Source organism: Calidris pugnax, unplaced genomic scaffold, assembly GCF_001431845.1.
Source record: "Calidris pugnax isolate Ruff unplaced genomic scaffold, ASM143184v1 scaffold45, whole genome shotgun sequence".
Taxonomy (NCBI): domain Eukaryota; kingdom Metazoa; phylum Chordata; class Aves; order Charadriiformes; family Scolopacidae; genus Calidris; species Calidris pugnax.
The window spans coordinates 1,512,429-1,532,784 of NW_015090764.1; the positions used below are offsets into that span (position 1 = coordinate 1,512,429).

General features: G+C 45.6%; 1 protein-coding gene across 2 annotated transcripts in view; it reads right to left on the reverse strand.

The window, feature by feature from the left end:
* The window catches only part of ACACA (acetyl-CoA carboxylase alpha), a 138,337-nt gene that overhangs the window by 106,670 nt on the left and 11,311 nt on the right, over positions 1-20,356 (reverse strand). The window contains exons 1-16 of one of the 2 annotated variants that reach the window (XM_014959519.1): positions 17,467-17,698; positions 14,474-14,606; positions 13,698-13,836; positions 13,363-13,472; positions 12,853-12,934; positions 10,657-10,755; positions 9,957-10,063; positions 9,104-9,214; positions 8,322-8,531; positions 7,538-7,708; positions 5,105-5,266; positions 4,677-4,840; positions 3,713-3,863; positions 3,137-3,240; positions 2,146-2,227; positions 839-984 (exon numbers count right to left, since the gene is read on the reverse strand). In XM_014959519.1, coding sequence (XP_014815005.1) covers positions 839-984; positions 2,146-2,227; positions 3,137-3,240; positions 3,713-3,863; positions 4,677-4,840; positions 5,105-5,266; positions 7,538-7,708; positions 8,322-8,531; positions 9,104-9,214; positions 9,957-10,063; positions 10,657-10,755; positions 12,853-12,934; positions 13,363-13,472; positions 13,698-13,836; positions 14,474-14,606; positions 17,467-17,519 — 2,024 coding nt within the window. In that variant the 5' untranslated portion in view covers positions 17,520-17,698. Of the gene's footprint in view, positions 1-838; positions 985-2,145; positions 2,228-3,136; positions 3,241-3,712; positions 3,864-4,676; positions 4,841-5,104; positions 5,267-7,537; positions 7,709-8,321; positions 8,532-9,103; positions 9,215-9,956; positions 10,064-10,656; positions 10,756-12,852; positions 12,935-13,362; positions 13,473-13,697; positions 13,837-14,473; positions 14,607-17,466; positions 17,699-20,356 lie in introns of those variants that run through there. The other variant, XM_014959434.1, reaches the window with a different exon arrangement.

Sequence of the window (20,356 nt, forward strand, 5' to 3'; positions counted from 1 at the left end):
AAGCACTGGCCTGCGACCCCGTGCCCCCCGTCCTCCCCCACATCCTGGATAAGCTTCCCAGCCGAGGGCGAGCGCAGAATGGAGGGGTCATTCTCCTTTTCAAACACACAGGTCTTGTTACCTATAGTGATGCGATACCTAGGGAGGAATGGGACAAATCACTGCAACACCATTTCCTGTGACACTAAATTCTTGATGCCAAACTGCCCACCTTATGCAAAATCCTCTTGTATATGGAGCAACAGGAAAAAGAACGGGATGAACCCAAGTAGCAGACTGAGAGGTTGAGATTTTATCGCATTTTCCAACACAGAAAGTTACCCAAACTCTTTGTACTCTGACCAGAACAGAAACCAGCAGAGGGGGCAGTGGGTCACAGTCCAGAAGCTGGACATGGACTCACCTCATGGCTCTGATCCCTGCAGGGAATTCTGAGGGAATACACTGAACGAGTAAATCTTGTATTTATTTCTAAGGCAGTTGTGGAGTTTCCAGGAATTTAAAGATTTTCATGTTCTGGTTTTTGGCATTTTTTTGTCCATTTGGTTTTTGCTTGTGTTTTGTTTTGTTTTTTTTCTATAATCCAAAAGGGCACTTTTAAAGAACGAGCAGAATATGAACTCCACATTGGTACATATTCAGGTGTTTCTTCTATCAGTAGCCAAGGTCTGTTCTTCAGGTGAGGGCAACTTTCCTCTTTAAACTCATTCATAATACATCCAGTAATCTCTTCCTAGGGGAGAATTCCATCCCCAGCTGATCTTTGGGAAGCATAAAGTTACAAGTACACCTAATTTTGGCTTCTATGTAAATGTTAAACATCTTTATGGGCTGGTACCTGTCTACTTCTTCTTTCATGTAGGTAGTGTAGCTGCTGCCATCGTAGGACAGGAGCAGTCCCCCATCACTCAGGCGGTGCACGTCGACTTCCACACAGGAGCTGTTCATGATGACCACGTAGGAATTGGGAGACTGTCGGGTCACCTGGGGATCCACAAGAACAGTACACATGGAATAAACACAGCATTGACACAACAGCAGCCTGGGCTGCCACAACACACAGAGTGTTCCAAGCACTGCAAGAGAGGGAGCTAAAGAAGCAGAACAGGGCCATTTGTTTTCATGTTAAGACAGAAAAAAACAATGCAAAAAAACCCCTGGGATCACAAAGCATTTCGCAGTCAAGGGATGCCAGAACTAATGCTGTCCATGAATCTTGATTTAATCCACTCTCAGTTATGTGTTAATTGTACAAGTTTGATTGCACAATCATACGCCATTTCTTCACCCTGATCTACGTAAAAGTGACAGTAGTGAACTACAGTTGCATAATGAATGAGATAATTTGGGAAAAAAAGAGAGAGGTTGCCTCACAGAGAAAACAGCTAAAGCTCTCCCTGGAAAAAGGGATCCTATCTCAGTCCCTGCCAGAGAGATCCCATCTGAAGCTGGGTAAAGCACTCAAAGCACACTTCAGCTGCTGTTCAGTGCCTCTCACCAAAGGGGTGCCAAGGTAAAATCATGGAGGTGCAGGGGTGCAGAATACTTAAACCTGCAAAAAACAGTAGGTGCTGATGTCCTTAAAAGCTTCACCACAATACGTTTGCCCAAGGAAGCTAATGAAGGTTGCACAGGCAATCTTAAATCTACTATTTCCTAACTTTTGTATGCTTGGTTTCACAACCTTTAAAGAGTATTTCTAACACTCTTTTTTGCACACTGCAAAGAAAAAGCAACACTAAAGGGAAAAATTGCTACAAATTCTGTCACACGGATGAAACTGGCCTCAAACAACAGCAGAGTAGATCTGCTTATTCAGAAACATCAGCTGAAAGTTTTGGTGAACCAAGAGGCAGCAGTCTGCCTGTAACAAGCTATTCCTCACCCAACGCAGAGCATTTCTTGACCCCGGAAGGTTTAAATGTTTACAGAGACACACAGAGATATTGCAATGGAAAGATGTGATGGGGTATTACCATAAGGGAGATTGTACTCATTTCTTAACCCCGCTAAAGCAGAGAAAATAAACCCTGCACAGATTTAATTCCAATAATTACATGTATTACAAAGATTAAGCCAGAGCAGAACACAGACATTTCCAACTGAAAATGAGAAGCTGATGGGTTTCCACGCTCTGCATCGTACCTTCAGCACGTATTTCCGTCCTTCATAGATGAGTTCCACATCCACAGTGTTCAGCAGAGTATGAGCAGGCAGGACTTGGCCCCTTGAAAAGAAGTATGAAACAAAATTGGTCTTCTAGAAGCCACCAAACGGCTCTCAGGGGCCCACGCAGGGTCAAAGAGGCAGGGAAGAATTTGGAAAACACTAGCAGAGAGATGGGAGTAGGCTTTTAAACCCTCTCTTCTTAGGAGACACACGGAGCAGTTTGCCAAAGCCACCCATCTCTCTGCAGCACACACACCAGCTTTACTCTCCTCTCCACACACCCACTGGTGCCTGAGAGAAGAGTCTGCAGAAGGAACACCACGGCCTGGATTACAGAACATGTACCATGACTTAACATAGGCATAAAGTGGCTTTTTCCCCTGCAGCTGTGTTTATGTATGGACTCACCAACGGGACACTTAGGGGAAGAATCCACTTCAGGGCAGACCTGCCCGGATCACGCCAGGTTTAGCCTGACAGAGCGTTACAGCTGGTTTCCCTGCTGTTCCAGCTCTACTTTAAAGCCAGCAGGAGCAGAGGAGGTTTTCTAAGTACTAGTGGGAAACATTCAGTTTGGAAAATTATGTCAAACCTGGAAAACTAAATCAATCCTCAAAACATGAGGAAGACAATATCTGGCGATTCAAGGCTCTCTGATGCTGTCCTAGCAGTACACAAAGAACTTCACATTTCTGAGTCATTTCTGTAAGCTTTTGCCAAAACTGCCAGAAACCAAACCAATCAATCTGTGCAAGCAGCAGGGGGTATTTTGCAGAGATGCACAGTTATCTGCCAGTTTTCTTAGGCCAGCAGATAAACAGCTTCCTGGGGCCAGAGACCAGTCAGCAGATAACCAGCTCTGTGCATTTCTGAACGGGACTGCACTTGAACAAAACTTGTAAATCGAAACTAATTACTCTCTGCTTATCAACTGTCTACCAGATTCCAGAGCAGTTTGCAATTTTACCTTTCTAGAGAGTGCAGGAAGTTTGAGACGCTGTTTCGGAAGCTGACGTCGGCCACGTGCAGAGCCCCACACACCACCCCCAGCATGGTGTCAGGCCGCTCCGCCTGGAAGGGAAGGGAACGTAACACCATTGCATCTCCATTAGCTTCAGTCCATTCTGGACACCCATGTGAAGAATCAACAGTCCCAGCTCTGTTTTTGGTTCACTGCCAACCTCTCTCTAAAATAAGCTGGTATAGCGTCCATGGCAACACTATATAGAAGCAATTTCCCCTGTAACTCCTTAAAATAAAACCACATTTTTTCCTTCTTGGATCAAATCTTGAGGCCTAGCCTTAATTCACACTAGGATGCTTTTCTGGGCAACTTAAAGACCACCTTTCCCCAACACAAATGACTTAGGATTTTGATATAAATAAGAATTAATGCCAGTGACAATGTGTATGAATGAAGTGGTCAGCAGACATTAACCACTCCTCACTCCTTGTCCTCTTGCAAGCAGGATGCACCAAGTTCACCCCCATCCCCTTCTCCTCCTCACTCCCATCTGTAGTCCCCTAAAGCAAGAAGCCACACCTGAACTTTCTCAGCAATAAGGCGATCCAACCAGCCGGTGTCGATGCGGTTCTGCTGAAAGCTTTCCGTTTCCAACAGTTTAATCAAGTACTCAACAGTGGTTCGGAAATCCCCTCGGATGGACAACTCCTTCAAAGCCACTACCATGTTTCTGAAAGAGGAAAAAAATACCTATTATCCATCCCATACTAGCAGTAACATGCCCATTGGGAACTCTGTAGTTCCCCATGAGCTGCTGGGAAAAAGCAGTGTGAAGGAATAGCAGAAAAGCATGTGCATTGGAGCAAGATCCTACATGACGTGCTTGGGAATGAAAGAATATTGATTTTCTTCAATCTTCTGCTGGTGTGAAGAGCAGCTCAGCTCACACCAGCTATGAGATCAGGGCTTCCCACTGCTATCAACATCGAGGCATCTACCACACGTCAGAGGCACACAAGAGACAGACAGACCTGGTCTCCATCCCACCCAGAATGGAACAGAGAAAGGCCACGGATGAAAAACATCATGGATGACAGGTTGGACAGTCCTCTCTTATGACCAGAAGCTTTACTGTTCCACACCACACTCAGTGGTTTATAAACCATTAAAAGGCACTGGAACACAAGTTATCAATGTTTTTCCTGTTTGAAGCCTGCCACCAGAATGCTTTCAAGGAGGGACTTCAACACAACAGGAGCTGTATCATACCCCAGCAGCAGGTAAACAAGGCAGGAATGAAACAGAAAGGAAAAAAGTAAAGAGAAGTAAGCAAAAAGTGTAAAAACGTGTGTACAACACAGTGGAATTGCAAAGTGAGACAGGATGAGAAGCCTGACTGTGATGTGGGAAACAAGGTAAAGAGATGGAAACTTCCTTTTAAAACTCCCAGAAATAAGGTGTTATGTTTTATCCATGGCACTTTGGATTAAAGAGGAGCAAACCAAGCAATTTCCAAGGTTCTAGCACTATTCTGACTACTTACGAAATAGCTTCTTCACGGTTTTCTCCCCAAGAGAAGCAGTGACCAAACTGAGAATCGGCAAATTCATGGAGCCCTCCTGCAGCAGCAACACTGAAATAGCCCCAGACATTCTTATTGCTGCGGAAATTCAGTTCCTGAACTGTACCAGAACTGGGCTTAAACCCCTGTAAAGACAGACAGACATTGCTATACATCCTAAAGAAAAAGTAAATAATGCAGAATTAGGGAAGCCATTAGAGTGCTAAAGGCTAGAGCACCTCTTTGTGCTGCAAGTTCAGGCTGTGTCTAAAGAACCATCAGTGAGATTAGGGAAGAATCTTTTAAACTTGGTGCCAAACTTTTCAGGATCAGCAGCAGGGACTGAACCCAGGTGCAAAGCCTACAGCTACCAGAGTGTGATGGGTAACTACAGGATGTACAACACTCACCTCGTCAGGATTCTCACTGGTGATACGGGCAGCGATGACGTGGCCACGTGGGCAGGGGACATGGGCTGAATTCTCAAAATCAATGGTTCCATCTCCCCACGGAGAAACACCGTACATCACTCGGATATCCTTGATCCGGTGGAGGGGAATACCCATGGCAATCTAAGGAGAAAAAATAATAATCACCTAATAATAATAATAAAATAATAACTACCACTAAGTTTCTCTCCTCACAGAGAAGAATTAATTGTACCAATACTCTAGAAGCTGATGCTGCAGTTCCAGTACAGCAATATTCACTCCTGTTTTCTGAGGTGAGCCTTCTCCACTGACACATTCGTATTCCTCAGGACAGCTGAGCTCAGTGTAATATCCACCTTAAGCCCTTCAGCCAGTATTTTCCATTGACTGATTAAAAGGCTCCAGAGAAAGCTGGCCAGTGCTGGGTCAGCTGAGGATGGGTGTGCATTCGGCCTGTTAAAAATATACTAAGGTCCCAGTGAGACACAAGGTCCTTAACTGGTTACAGGAAACTGTGGAATTTTGGAACTATAAACTGCAGAGAAAGTAACCTGCAGAACTGGCTGCTGGCTCTATCCCTATGGAGTAAAGTCCCACTTGTTCTGTTCAGTAGCTGGGGTATTTTTTTTTACAGCTACGGTTCAAAAAGGCTGAGCTTTAGCTTAACCATTTACTTCAGCTGTTTAATAGCCAGACACCAGCAGACAAAAGACCAAACTGGTTACAACACCAACACGCCGCTCTGTGAAATTATATTTAGCATCAGCAATACGAAGAACAGTGCCCAAACAATGAGGAAAGCATCGGACCAGTTACAAAACTCCCAGTGTCTGGCAAATACAGACACAGAGCTACTGGAGTGACCCGCTGAGAGAAGGCTCCGGCCAAAACCAAAGATGATCCTGCTCCTGAGCAGCTCCCAAGACAGGACAGTGCAAGTGTCTGTTTCCTCTACCCTCAATCCTATAACTTTGAAATGGAAACAGGAGGGACAAGAAAGAAACTAGAGAGAAAGTGAGATGGTAAGAATGGGAGAGCTGAGAAAATGGAAGTACAACAGCCCGTTGAGCCCCTAATGGGGTGTAAGAGGGAAAGAGGACCATGGAATCCATCCACTGGTGGAGAAGACCAGGGCTGAGAAGAGAGAGGCAGCACAGCAGCACCCAGGGAGTCCGGTGGGGATGTCCAAGAGACAGATCAGCCAGGGCAGTGCAATAAACACTTTCTGCAGGATCTGTGGATTCCCTCACTGCTTTGGGGATCGGAACAACAAAAAGCTGACTGGTTCATGCAGGCCATAGCTGTCATGCACTGTGATGACTTCTTGAAAAAGCAATAAACCAGGGGAAATTCTCGGTCATTTTGCCTATTCTAGTACCTAATTATCAGGCACAAATCCTGTTTTGCAGAAAGGCTGAAGAGCAGGGACCTCAGCTGGGAGGAGGTATCTGCTGTGAGTGAGGGGCTTGGAGAGCTGGAAACGATTGCTCTGGAAGCCAGAGCTCGTCAAAAGTGCTCATCAAAATTAAAAGGATCCAGGTGACTTTCCTGAACTTCAAACAACTGCTGAGCTTGCTGAAAGACGAAAAATCCAATTGTCTCTTCTTTTTTCCCTCCTTTCATCATTAGTAACTGCAGGAAGAGGCCGGTGTCCCTCGGAGGCAGAGTGGGCAATGCGCTGCTCTAAACTGGCACAGCATCTTGTTGCTCTGCTCGCCTCAGAAGCCAACTCAGTTCACAAAATAATTTCAGAGCTTAAAGTTGAACTACGCATGGCTAACGATTGTTGAGACAGGCTTTTTTTTACACACAACCTTTCCTTAAATCAGTTTTCCTACCTCTATGTTTTAATCCTCGATTGCTTCCCTTCACACTCCTAGCTGAAGGCCCATCTGAGCGGTCGAGGAGAAATGATGAGAAAATAACCTTTCTTTGCTTTCCAAATCATAAAGAGCCAAATGATAGAGCTATAACTTAGTGAAACAGTCATAACAGAAGGGATGCAAATATATTCTGGAATAACAAATGAAGCTTTGCTCCAGCCACGGAAGATAAATCCCAAGCTGAGAAAGTTCCAAAATGGGCCTTTGAGTTATTGGATATTTTTATAGAGAAGGGAATGTGGGGGAGTCAGGTATCACCTATCTGCACGTGAGGCTAGAGGCCATATTTAGTAGAGCTCTCTAATATTTTCTGTATGTTCTCTCCTCTATCAGTACCAAGATCTACTCATCTGCATAACGTCAGGGTGCGATCCAGTTTTAACACAGAAACCCTGGCTGTGACTCAGACAAGAGTCCGCCCCCCTGTTTTACCAAAGCTTCAGCGGAACAGGTTTTTCACGCTCAGGGCCTCTCCAACATAAGGAGCTTGAGCACTTCTGAAAGCTCCAGGAGCAGGGCACTGACTCACCTGGAGCTGCGCTGCCGGCAGGTTAACGTCAGCCACCATCTCGGTGCAGGGGTGCTCCACTTGCAGGCGGGGGTTCAGCTCCAGAAAGTAGAAGCTGCCATCCTGGCTGTACAGATACTCCACCGTGCCCGCGCTCACGTAGCCCACCATTTTGGCAAGCTTCACCGCACACTGGGGTACAGGAAAGAAGAGTTATTTGACCTTTTTTGATGGTATTCTCAAACATCCAAAAGCTTGTAACAGGCCTGAGAGCTGCTCAGAGAAAAGCACGTGGCTCAGGAGTTCTGATTTCCAGGTTATTTCATTGACAATTTACAGAAGGCAGAGTTTGAAGCAAACATTTATAATACTCAGCATTAAATAATTCATACAACTCCTGCAGCTTGCTTTTAATATGACAATACACATTTAAACCACGCTTCCCTCCTATTTTTGGGGTGTACACATTTTTGAAGGGGGATCTAGAGCTATTTTTCAGCACATGATGGACTCAGTTTTGGAAATGTGAGTGGTTAAACAGTTTAAGACACACAGCCCTATCTTGCTCCTTTAAAAGATCCAACAATACAAAACTCTTGCTGATGTTAAAAAAAAACAAAACAAAACCAAAACAGTCGGAAATGTGAGTGGCTGCCCACATTAAACAGTTTAAGACACAGCCCTGTGCTGCTCCTTCAAAAGATTCGACAATACAAAACTCTTGCTGATGTTAAGAAAGAAAAAAACAGTCCTGCCTGTTTCTGGAGTCTCAGAAGGAAAAGAGAACTTGCTGTGCCACTCTCACCTGCTCCATGTGCTCAAACACCACCGAAGTCGCAATGGAAGCGGGTGCTTCCTCAATAATCTTCTGGTGCCTGCGCTGCACGGAGCAGTCCCGGCCAAAGAGCGAGATGGCGTTGCCGTACTGATCCGCCAGGATCTGCACCTCCAGGTGGCGGGACTGTTTGGCCAGTCTCATCACAAAGATGGGAGAGCCCGGGACTTCAGCTTGAACCTACGACAGAGACAGCGCATCAACGGGCACATCGCTGTTTGTCAACAGCTGTCTTAGTCACAACCATCCCAAGGTAATTTTTTAAACAAGGAACATCCATATTTTCCCCGGGCCACTTAAGGCTGAAAATACCCTTTATTGTCTTGTATGAAATTACAGTGCCGTTTCCATTCCTCTCAGCCTGCCTAAATAAACCAAAAACTAAAGAAGGCCTGTGTCCCTCAGCGTTTTTGAGTTACACTGCAGATGCCCTCCAGAACTTGGATTTTTTCAGCATCTCCTATGATGTCTGGGCATTTGACAACTGTATTGGATATGTAGATACATTGAAATCCTACCAACATCCAGAGCAAAGAAAGCACAAAACAACTGTATTGGATATGTAGATATATTGGAACCCTACCAACATCCAGAGCAAAGAAAGCACAAACGCATGATTCAAAAGTAGCTGAACAGGCTCTGATACATCATGCAGATGTTCTCAGTTCTTTAACGTTTCCGACTCAGTGCCCTCAGAATCATCCAACCTGAACATTTCGAACAAGATAGTACAAATCAATGGGAAAAGTTACCTGTCTAAATAGGTTGGGGAAGTCATCTGCGTTGTTAACTTTCCTGATTCCTTTTCCTCCTCCTCCTTCAGAAGCCTTGATCATGACAGGGTAGCCAACCTCCTCAGCAGCCTGGTCAACACGGGCAGAAAAACACGGGTAAGTACAAAAAGGCAGCAGAACCAAGTTGAAAAGATTGTTATTTCCCTGCTGATCTGTGTCCAAGCTTCCATCTCTGACTCTATTTAGCAACCAAATCACGAATGGGATAGAAACCAAATATTCCAGATTGAGAGAGTGCCCGGAGCTGGAAAAATCAGCAGTGATTTGTGACTGCAGAGAACTCCAGCCTCACAAAGTCATCTCAAAGTCTTTTGTTGGTGCTTCATGCCATTAAATTTATGCATTCACAGAAACGATTTTTTGAAATACAGACAAATCTTGAAACTGGGTAACATGGGAAAATGAGATACACCACCCCTTCTCTTCACAAAGGAAAATTCCCAAACCCTTGTCCTGTCCCAGGAATGCTTCTTATTCTAGAAGTCTTCCTCAAAGGAAAACTTAATAAAAAATATAACCAAGTGTGAGGTCATGGGTCTTTATTAAAAACACCTTCTTCCTGCATTAAACAAAAAGCAGAAGAGAGTCCTTAATGAAATACAACTTTGTTCCCATATTTTGTCTTTTTCTCCTAATTCTCACCTAACCCTGCAGGCTGGGTCCAAAGATGGTGTGTGAAAGATCATGTTCCAATTTCCAGGACTCAGAATAGTTCTAGTTTGTACTCCCTTTAAAATAAATTAAAGCCCTAGGTCTCTCCAGGTGTGCCTGCAGCAGGACCTCAAACATCTCCAAAATAGTAGCCACCTACCCGCAGTCCATCATCCGCATCTTTCACGTAGCCTTTTTCATACAGCTCCTGAGGAACATTCAAGATACGCTTCTGGAGGTCATTTTCCTGCCAGTCCACTCGAAGACCTGAAACATAAGCATTATTTCCTTCGCTCATTCTGCTGCAAGGCCCAGGGAGAGCTCACACACCAGACACTGGCGAAACAAACAGTGTAGTTCCACAAGGAAATAGTTTGGAAACTTTTACAAAAGAAGAAATGCAGAATGCAAACAGGTATTTCTGTTTTCCGGGGAGCAGATCTTTACATCCACCGAGTTATATCCTCCTTCGTTTACCTCATGCAATTCTGAGCAACAGGTTGTTATTTACAGTCTTTTGAAACTGTCCAGAGCTCCCATGGAAGCACAGTATTGGCTGGTGTGCTCCAAAACTACACGGTTTATGCTAGAAAAGGAGCAGCTGCAGAAATGGCAGGTATTGCAGCTGTACCGTTAGACACACAGCAGGGTACACAACGTGTATATTTTGCCTCCATATATATCGCAGTCACTACACCTAAGCCTCAGATAATACAAATTTGAAACCCTAAACAGATGGAACATATCTTGAAACATCTTTTTGTGCACAGAAACTTCTGAAAGATTAGATGTGTTGTGGGAAAAAAAAAAAATAAAAGATGAGAATAATCTTGATAAACAAAGGGCGATTTCCTTCTTACCGCTGCCGCTCCAGGGAAGAGTTGGAATGCCGGCTGTCTGAGCCACGATTGAAGAAGCAATTTTATCTCCTAAGGCCCACATGGCTTGGCTTGGAGGACCTGCAAAAAGCAAAATCAATGCATGAGAGAGACACAACAGACACCAGACATTAGGGAAATGTCCAGAAATGTAATTTAGGTTCCATGTAAGAGCAGGGTTGCTGCACGCCACTGATATAAATCAACATTTCTGAACCAAAACAGAGAGCGTGAGCTGCAGCAGCCAGGACACTAAAAGCAAACAGACTGGAGTAGTTTTGACCAAGAAGTCAAGGAGTAAAGGGCCATGGAAAATACAGTGATGCCACCACAGACACATCATAACAGCCTGGTAAGTGCCCATCCTGTTAAAGAAGTCTTGGCAAACGGGTCTTGAAGGCGCCACTCTGTCCGTGTGTCCTCAGGCTGGGTCTGCTCTCAAAGGGAGGGCAGGTACCAGTAACTGGTGTTAGAGGTGCACGTCACACGCTACTGGAATCATAATTCAGTGCCCTGATTTTACTTGAAATGTGGTTTGCAAGGGACTGTAGTTTATGATCGGTAAGAGATTTAAACTGGAATTAAAATACAGCTTTTAAATCCACTCCTCTTCAAACATCCAAAATATTTCTGTGGTTACGGCTCAACACGCCCCAGATAAAAAGATCTGCTGGAAGCCAGAACACGATACAACTCTCCCCAGGGTATGTTCAGACCATTACTTTATCACATGTCCATCTTTAGTTTTAAACACAGCACGTGTCCAAAGCCTTATCCAATATTCAGATCCATGTGGTTTGGGAGATGAGACTTACTGCAGCAAACACCTCTGGCACCTGGTTAACTACACTGCTAACTCACCACAAACTTCAGGCACTGTCCACAGAAAACTCCACTCTTTCCATAAAACCAAACTACAAGCACCCTCTTTAAAATGACAACAGGGACATTCAGCTTTTGAAAAAATCTGATCTAACAGCAATCTTTTCTGATTTGTCTATCTCACAATATTCAAAGCTATAGAATCATAGAATTGTCCATGTTGGAAGGGACCTTTAAGATCATCGAGTCCAACCGCCAACCTGACTGATAAAAAACCATCACTAACCCATGTCCCTCAGCACCAGGCCAACCTGTCTTTTGAATATCTCCAGGGATGGTGCCTCAACCACTTCCCTGGGCAGCCTGTTCCAATGCTTAATAACCCTTTCAATGTAAAAAAATTTCCTAATCTCCAATCTGAACCTCCCCTGGCACAACTTGAGGCCGTTTCCTCTTGTCCCATCACCTGTGACTTGGGAGAAGAGACCGACTCCCCCTGGCTACACCCTCCTTTTAGGGAGTTGTAGAGAGCGAGAAGGTCTCCCCTCCCTGGGTAACTCGAAGAACAACCAACTCTACTACTAAAGACGGAGGCCAAGAAGGCATTAAGTACCTCAGCCTTCTCTTCATCCTTTGTCACTATGTTACCTCCAACATCCAATAGAGGATGGAGATTCTCCTGACTCCTCCTCTTGTTACTAATATGTAAGTTCTTTTTATTGTTTTTCTCATCCAAGGACAGGTTAAGTTCTAGTTGGGCTTTGGCCTTTCTAATCTTTTCCCTACGAAGCCTTACAGCACCTTTGTTATCTTCCTGAGTGTCCTGCCCCTTCTTCCCAAGGCCATAAACTCTCTCTTTTTCCAGAGTCAGGATCATATCTCTCTGTTCAGCCAGGCTGTGCTTTTCTCCTGACAGCCTCCTCCTGCGCTTTTAAGACTTCCTCATTGAAAAAAGTCGAGTCTTCCTGGTCTCCTTTGCCCTTCAGGGCTGCCTCCCAAGGGACTCTGTCAAGCAGGCTCTTGAAAAGACCAAAGTCTGCCCTCTGGAAGTCCGTGATGGTGATTCTGCTGGCTTCCCTCCTTGCTTCCCTGAGAATTGAGAACTCTATCATGTCATGGTCACTGTGCCCAAGACAGCAAGTCCTTCTCTATTCACAAACAGCAGATCCACCAGTGCTCCCTCCCTCGTCAGCTCCCTCACCAGCTGGAACCAGGAACCTCCTAGACTGTTCCCTCTCAGCTGTATTGTGTGCCCAGCTGATATGTGGTAAGATTTAAGATTCAGGATTTTCCCTCAGCAAACCCTCCCATCTTAAAACAAGGCCTGGACGTTCAATGAGCAGTATACATCCTCACCCATGAAAGCAATTGCATTTTTGTGGAGAAGTTCTGGCAGTTTCGGATTCTCAGATGCATGGCCCCAGCCAGCCCACACAGCCTGCAGAAGAAAGTAACATCATTCACTCTTTGTTTTAGTAAAACAACAAAGTGGGGAGAATTAGAAAATGTGCAGATGTTTCAAGTCTTTATTTTCCTCACTGAAAACAGCTTCGTAACATTCATAACCAGACCAGCCTCCTGAACTCTACAATATGCTTAGTTTAAAAGGGCCAGTGTATTGCATTTTACAGAAAAGTCAAAGGCAGCTACCGAAGAAAGACATTGAAGAAGAACTAAGTGCAGGAAAGTGAAACAGGAAACCTTCTATCTCCTGCAGATATTCATACTGGGAAATCCACTGTGTTGTAATATGCACTGCCTTTTGGGGCTAGCATAGGTTTGTCATTTCAATTTCTCTGACCTGTCTTTTTCCCCAGATAAACAAACCAACCTCCTGTTTTGAAAACTATCTCTGACACTTCTCACCTGCACGGGAATCCGCTTTGCAATGTCGAGAATGAGTTCCACATTGGCATAGTTGTTGTTGTTCGGTCCTCCTGGAACCGGGACGTAGTGATCTGCCATTTTAATATACTCTGCAAACACAAAGAAGGTCTCATTTAGGTTGCAAATCTAATAAACGCTACTTGGTCTAAAATGCCCTAAATCTACAGCACTGCAAGGACTTGACCTCCCCCAGAAAAATCTGTTACTTGACAGAAAGTGATGCCACGGATGTACATTTTGCTTCTCGCACCCTGGTGGGCACAGGGGTCTGCACGAGGAGAAGGTTGGGCAAATTCACACTCTTTAGAACTCACCAGCGTTTGCTTTCAGATCCTCGGGAGTCACCATGACAACGAATCTGATGGCCCGCTCATTTCGAAACATCTCGTAGGACCAGCGTCGGATGGACCTCATGCACTTCACTGCCGCGATGCCGTTATTTGCTATCAGGACCTGAGCACGTTAGAACCAGGGATGAGACAAAGAGTCTAAATAGCACAAAACACTAAAGAATAATGAAAACCGTTCTTTCTCTACAGGCTCTCGGTCCAATTATGGGGCTGTGCAGTCTCGTTAGCCAGTGTTCAATTCAGCAAGAACATTTAATGGCCCATCAGTCAATTCAGAAATCAGCTCTTGCTCAACCATAAAGATTTTAATGTATTAACCTTTGTTTGGATTAAAGAGCAGAAGGGCACTATGAGAACAGACATAACAAGTGGCCAAAACATTGGACAGCTGAAAAGAAGAGACCTCATCCATTAAATGATTATGTATTTTAAATATATCTCAGTGTTTTTTGCAGTCCACTTTTGTTCTATCCGTCTATAAATCCTTTTGTATCAGCAGAAGTGCTCTAGCTCACTCAAATGGTTTTGCTGTCACACTAAGCTAAAACAACTGGATGTTTGCTTATCACATATAAAATAAAGTGGAAACACAATGATTACAGGCAGAAGTATTAACTTCCAACTTCAGGAATATTAATATTTTGATATTTGCAATGCACAGCCTTATACAGAGAGAAGTCACAGCTCAAGAGAAGAGAACTAAATGCAATATGCTGAAGACAAAAAGGTCAGTAACTTACCTTCTCAATAACTTTATTCCCTCCAAAACGAGTAACAAATTCTGCTGGAGAAGCCACAGTGAAATCCCGCTGCACATCAGCTTTCTTCCTTTCCCGGCCTTGCTTTACAAGGTGTAAACCAGACATACTGGGCCTGAGGAGATTGTGGGAGACACAAAAAAGCAACGTGGCAGTGCAGAGGTACACAAACAGAGGAGAGTATGTAAATAATGTGTGAAGTTCCCCTTGCCCATACTGCTCAAGAAGAGAAGCAGAATCACTCCTTGCCTCCAACCACCATGGCCTGGTCCCTCAGCTTTTACAGAGATTACTCTTTTTTAGCAGCTACCTCTCTGCAAAAACCAGGTTATCTGGAGAAATTCTGGTTATTCTACTAGATAAATAGGTAGATACGTTCGCTGTATATTGCTGCCCAGCACAGAACAACAAGGCTCCATCACACTGCTCTCAATTCATCCAGGAAAGCTGGAAAATGAAGACATCGTGTTTTGCCTGTGGTAAAACAAGTTATCAAGATCAAACTCCATATGGAAATCCAGTCGGTGAACCACAGCAAAGAAACCTCCAGCTGCAAATGAGAGTCCCTGTGACTGGCTACTTAAAATCTTTTGCCAAGCATTTGCCACCATCCAGTCTTTAATACCTTCCTCAAAAGCTCTGAGAGTGAGAGGACAAATTAATCACGTTACTTCTCCCGCAAACAGCGAGAGCCAGTTTTGTGCCTGACAAGCCCCACTCCCTGCTCTGCCACCCGCTTTCTGCGTGGGAAGGGGACAGTCACTTCTCTTTCCTATGATTCAGCTTCCACAGAAATAACACACGGTCTGATTTGTAGGAAGGAGAGGTGAATATTGGGAAGGTATTTAAACAACTACTCCACGCTTTGGAAAGACCCATCAGCAACCAAGGGGGCTGGTGCCACTGGAGCAGCTGTGTAGCCAGCAGCACGTGTCCCCAGGAGCCACACGGGCCCTGCTGACCACCCTTTGGCCAAAGGAAACCCATCAAGAACCTCTGCCCTAATCAGCTGCTGGTACCATTGAGCAACTCCACTGGGAAATGGAACAGGCCGAAGCAGAAAGCGACTGGAATGGCTGGAGGAGAAGGAAAAACCAACCCAAGGACAAGGCAAGTCACGTACAGCATCTAGAGGTCTCCTTCTGACCACAGCCACCACGGACAGGTAGCCCCAGAGCTGTGCCTGTGGAGGTTCACTGCCCCAGCGGAGGTTTGGACCAGCCTGGCTTGAATGAGCTGCTATGAGAGATGCTCAGTGACGGCCTGAGAGGAAACACACGGATTCCCCGTCTCATTCCCCCATAAATCCATTATGGCCTGTGAAGATTTGCCCACGTGGAATGCAGACCCTCCTTAACTCTCCATCAGGAGCTCAGTAACACCACGGACCAGTATTTTGACCAAAAACTTTGCTGGTGAAAGAAGCCCTGAACAAGTAGTTTGAGTCCTGTCATCTAGCACAACCGCTTCAAAAAGGTACACACCAAATCCTGGTACAACCAACCAAGAACTGTACTAGAAGAACGAAAGGCCAGATGAGTGCCCAGACCTCACCATAAAGACTTGTTTCTCTACCACACAGAGGATGGAGCAGATTCTTCCCTTCATCCCTGCCCTCGTACACACCACCTGCTTTGGTGACATCCTCCTGCGGCACAACCCTGACTTTATGAGGATTTCCAGAACAGCGAGGAAGCCTATTTACAGCACTTGAACTTCAGACCTTGTGTTCTGCATTAACACATTAATCTTTCTCTCCCACACGTGAGATATTCCCAAGAAAAATGGGCAGGCTGGTGGAGAACTTCCAAGTTACAGACTTGCAAATGCTTGAGCTTAACTGGGGAGTGAAAACCTGTTCTAGGCACAGTGAAAGAGACTGAAAAATCCATGAAGACAAGAGCAGATGAAGTGAAGGTAACAGGAAAACTGTTAGGGTGATTTTAAAGCATGCTAAAAAAATCAGATGCCTATCTCCCAGTGACATTCCAGGACATAGAAACAGCTCTTCCCCTGGTGGACTTCTCCTTCCTCCAGTGAAGCTGCACTTTCAGAGACAGACATTGCCATTCAACTTAAAACTTGTCACTGTAAGCAAGACTTCTGAAACTGCTCTGTGACAGTCTCAGCCCAGGAATTCAAGGACAGGAGCCAACAGGCAAGAAAGAGAGGAAAGGCAGCAGTTAAGGCTGAATTTCTACTAAATTTGGGTATTTAAAGAGGGTCAGAATCTAGGCCATGGCAAGGAAGGAGCACAGTCCAACAGTTTGTTCATTGCAGGTTTATTGAGAGCAGTCTCAACAACAGAAAAAAAGATTAAAATCTTGGGGTCAGAATCTGTGCAGGTGTATGAATGTGAGCTATCCCGCTGAGCTGACACCGCTACACACATAAAGATACCGCTACATGTGAAATGTCAACAAACCCAGAATAACACACTAACACTAGTTTACAAGCAATGACAGTTCTGTTTGATTTGTGACAGCAAGCACACCAGGAACATTAAGTTTATTTACTAACAACCACAGGCTGCACGTTATAATCAAAGCAGGAGAGATTTTTTTTTCTTTTTGCAGGGTAAGAGGCAGAAGCTGGGCAGCAAGGAAGAAAGAACACCGAGCTCTAAACAAAACGGAATAAATGCTGAGTTAGTAACAGCCATCCCTATTAACCACCAGGTCACAACCGCAGTGTTTCGTTACGCAGGAACTTCCAAAACACTCATCTATCCTCAGTTCAGAGAGGTTGGAAGTTATGCAGAATCTCAAACTTTAAGGCTGATTCTCCAGCTAAGATGTATTCCAGCATCTTTCTCACAGCCGGCATGCGCAGAGACCTCCCGGCAACTGGCTGGGTTTCAGAGGATAAAATTAACACGGAAAAATATCAGTCTGCATTTCCAGTGCATAACTGCCCGACTGCCTCGCTCCCAGACCCTGCCGCCCCAAGGGAACAACCACATCTGGAATTCTTACCTTTGCAGCATGTGGTATCTCATTTCCTGACCCTGCTCTGCAGAATCCTCCATGCTGTCTCAGTGAAGGAATTAACAGATTTCGGCTTGTGACTCGTCTAGTGCAGCTGCCGCTATCTTATTTCTATTTTATTTTCCTCAATACCGCCGCTCAGAACCCAGCAGGAGGAAACTGCAAAGAGCCCCGTGCGCTTCTCCTTGAAGCGATGGCACTTCTCAAGATTGCTTCAATCTTTTTAACCTTTGTCCCTTTGCTTTCCGCCACCCCTCTCTCAGTCACTCTTCCTGTGACGCAGCGCGCGCAGCCCGGGGAGCAGCTCCCCTCCGCTGCGCCCGCAGGCGAGCAGCTGATCAGGAAAGAGAGAAAAAATGATCCAGGGCTTACGTCAGGAGGATTAACGCCCCGCACGCTGCTGCGGGTGACAGCCAGCCCCTGCTTCATGCTCCCCACCACGGGGGTCACCGTGTCCCCCCCCAAAACGCTCCGTCGCATCCCGAGGAGCCCCCACACATCGAGCGCCTCCACGCTCCGTCACATCCCGAGGAGCCCCCACACATCGAGCGCCTCCCCGCAGCAAAGGAGCAGCTACGGGGGCCACGCTTGCCTGAAAAATCCAATCAACGTGTAGGATTTAATATGGGATTTTCAGGAGGGGTGGGGAGGTGACGGGGGAAGCATCTCCAGGGCTGCAGAGAAGGAAGTCGGGGGTGGTTTCTACAGGCACAGAGCACAGCGGTGACCCAGCCGTGGGACAGCAGGTCGCATTGGACACCAGTGTGGAAACTGGGAGACACTGGACAAGGTTTTGGTGGACCCTGGGGAACAGGTTTTGGTGGACCCTGGGGAACAGGCTTTGGTGGACCCTGGGGAACAGGTTTTCTGCGCCTCTTTCTCAACCTATATAATGGGGATGGGATCACCCCAAGTGCTGTAAGAATAAATACCCCCCTCAAGCAAACTGGCCTTACAGTTACTGGGCCCAGTAACGCCACTGGAGAAAGGAAGAATGTTTACTCAGTATTGAGCACATGCGAAAACATAAATGGTAAATTTGGGGGTAGGGAAAGGATAAGCAATGGCAACGACTGCAGCAGTACAGTGATGACCAAACCTGGACTGGAACTAGACACAGAAACTGGATTATGTTTTTAAATTTCATAGACTCATAGAATTGTTTAGGTTGGAAACAACTTTTAAGACCATCAAGTCCAACCTTTAACGTGGCACTGCCAAGTCCACCACTAAACTATGTCCCTCAGCACCGCATCTACAGGTCTTTTAAATAAATATTTTTAAGTTTCGCTACGTTTGGGTCTGTCCTGGTATAGCACAGCTTTTATTTGATGCACACAGATTCCAAGAGCCTGGGCAAACACCATGCAGTCAACTCAGCATAAAGGAACAAGTACCCAGAGGGAAAGTGTCACCGTAAGGTGATGACAGGAGGTCACCCCGAGCCCTGAAGGGCAAGGTGAGGTCGCTGCAGGAGACGGAACTAAGAATAGTCGGGGCGGTAGGAGCAATGACCGACGGAGCAAGTGCCATGTGTCTGATAAAGTGCAGGCAAACAATTCCCTGGAGATCCAATTTCTTGGGGCATTGTCAGCTGAAGGGCAGAGGGGACAGCGACACGCTGTGGCAGTGAAGGCAGTCACAGTAGGAATAAATCTCTTCACCAGACTTCAGGGACAAGAGAGGCCAGGGGAAGAACAGTTTAAACAAACAAAAAAACCCCCAACCTTATAGATCTACCTAGTAACTAAATGCCTCTCCCACCTGTCAGCCTTTGTTCCTCTTCGAAGAACTACTCGACTATGAACTTTCCCATTTAACTCATTTTAAAACAGAAGTATGTAAGAAAAAAGCAAGTTGTCTTGAACTATTTTCCAGCACTGGCTCCATCATCTGGAGAGGCCCCCACTGCCCCCGCTGTGGTACAGACCCTGCTCCCAGCCCGACAGAGGGACTGGGGTCCCTGCTCCTGCTCCCCAAGGTTCTCCAGGCTCCTGCTTCCCCTCACCTCTGCTGGGGGGCTGCCACAAACCCACCCCTTCACCCGTGCCAAAGCAGCCAGCAGAAGGGTAGAGAATCGTGAACCTACAGCTTCTGCTTGATAAAAATCTGTGTCACCTTCTCTTCTGGTCATCACTATGTAACACCAGCAAAACCCAACAGACGTTCCATGGCTCTACTGGGTATGGATTTCATGTAGAAAATGATACAGAATCATAGAATGGTTAGAGTTAGAAAGGACTTTAAAGATCATTGAGTTCCAACCTCCCTGCCCTGGACAGGAACACCTCCCACTAGGGCTCAAATATATTCCATCATTTTCAAAATAAAATACTTGCATGATCCATTAGATTCCATTAGATTTCTTCAGATTTTGATCCTGATTTGAGATTAAAATATACACAGCGTAATTGAAATTTTATTTTTCAGGTTTTGTGGAAATGGTTTCCCAAATACCTGCCTGTGCTCCAAAAAAAACCCCACCCACAGCCCCCCATTCAAACAGCTCCTGACCCTTGCAGCTGCGAGGAGCCGAATCCTGTGCATACACACAGCCTGATGCGAGAGGAACAGGTTGAGCATTGGTTAAAAACATTCACGGTGCCTTCTGCCAGCTGAATTCCCTGCTACGAAACCCATGGACACCATTTCCTGCGACATCCCTAGGAAAACAAGCTCCAGGAGGCTGTGTCGTTCTTCTGATGCGATACTTACCATCACACACACACACACACTACAAAGCTCCTTTCCTAAACATAACGCTTTGGCAAATTCCCTCGGAAAGCCATCCCCTAGGCCTGCCCTCAGACAAAAGGAAAGCCTGCGCAGTTCTCCTCTCTTCTGGCCTCCCAGAAAAAAAAAAAAAAAAAAAAAAAAG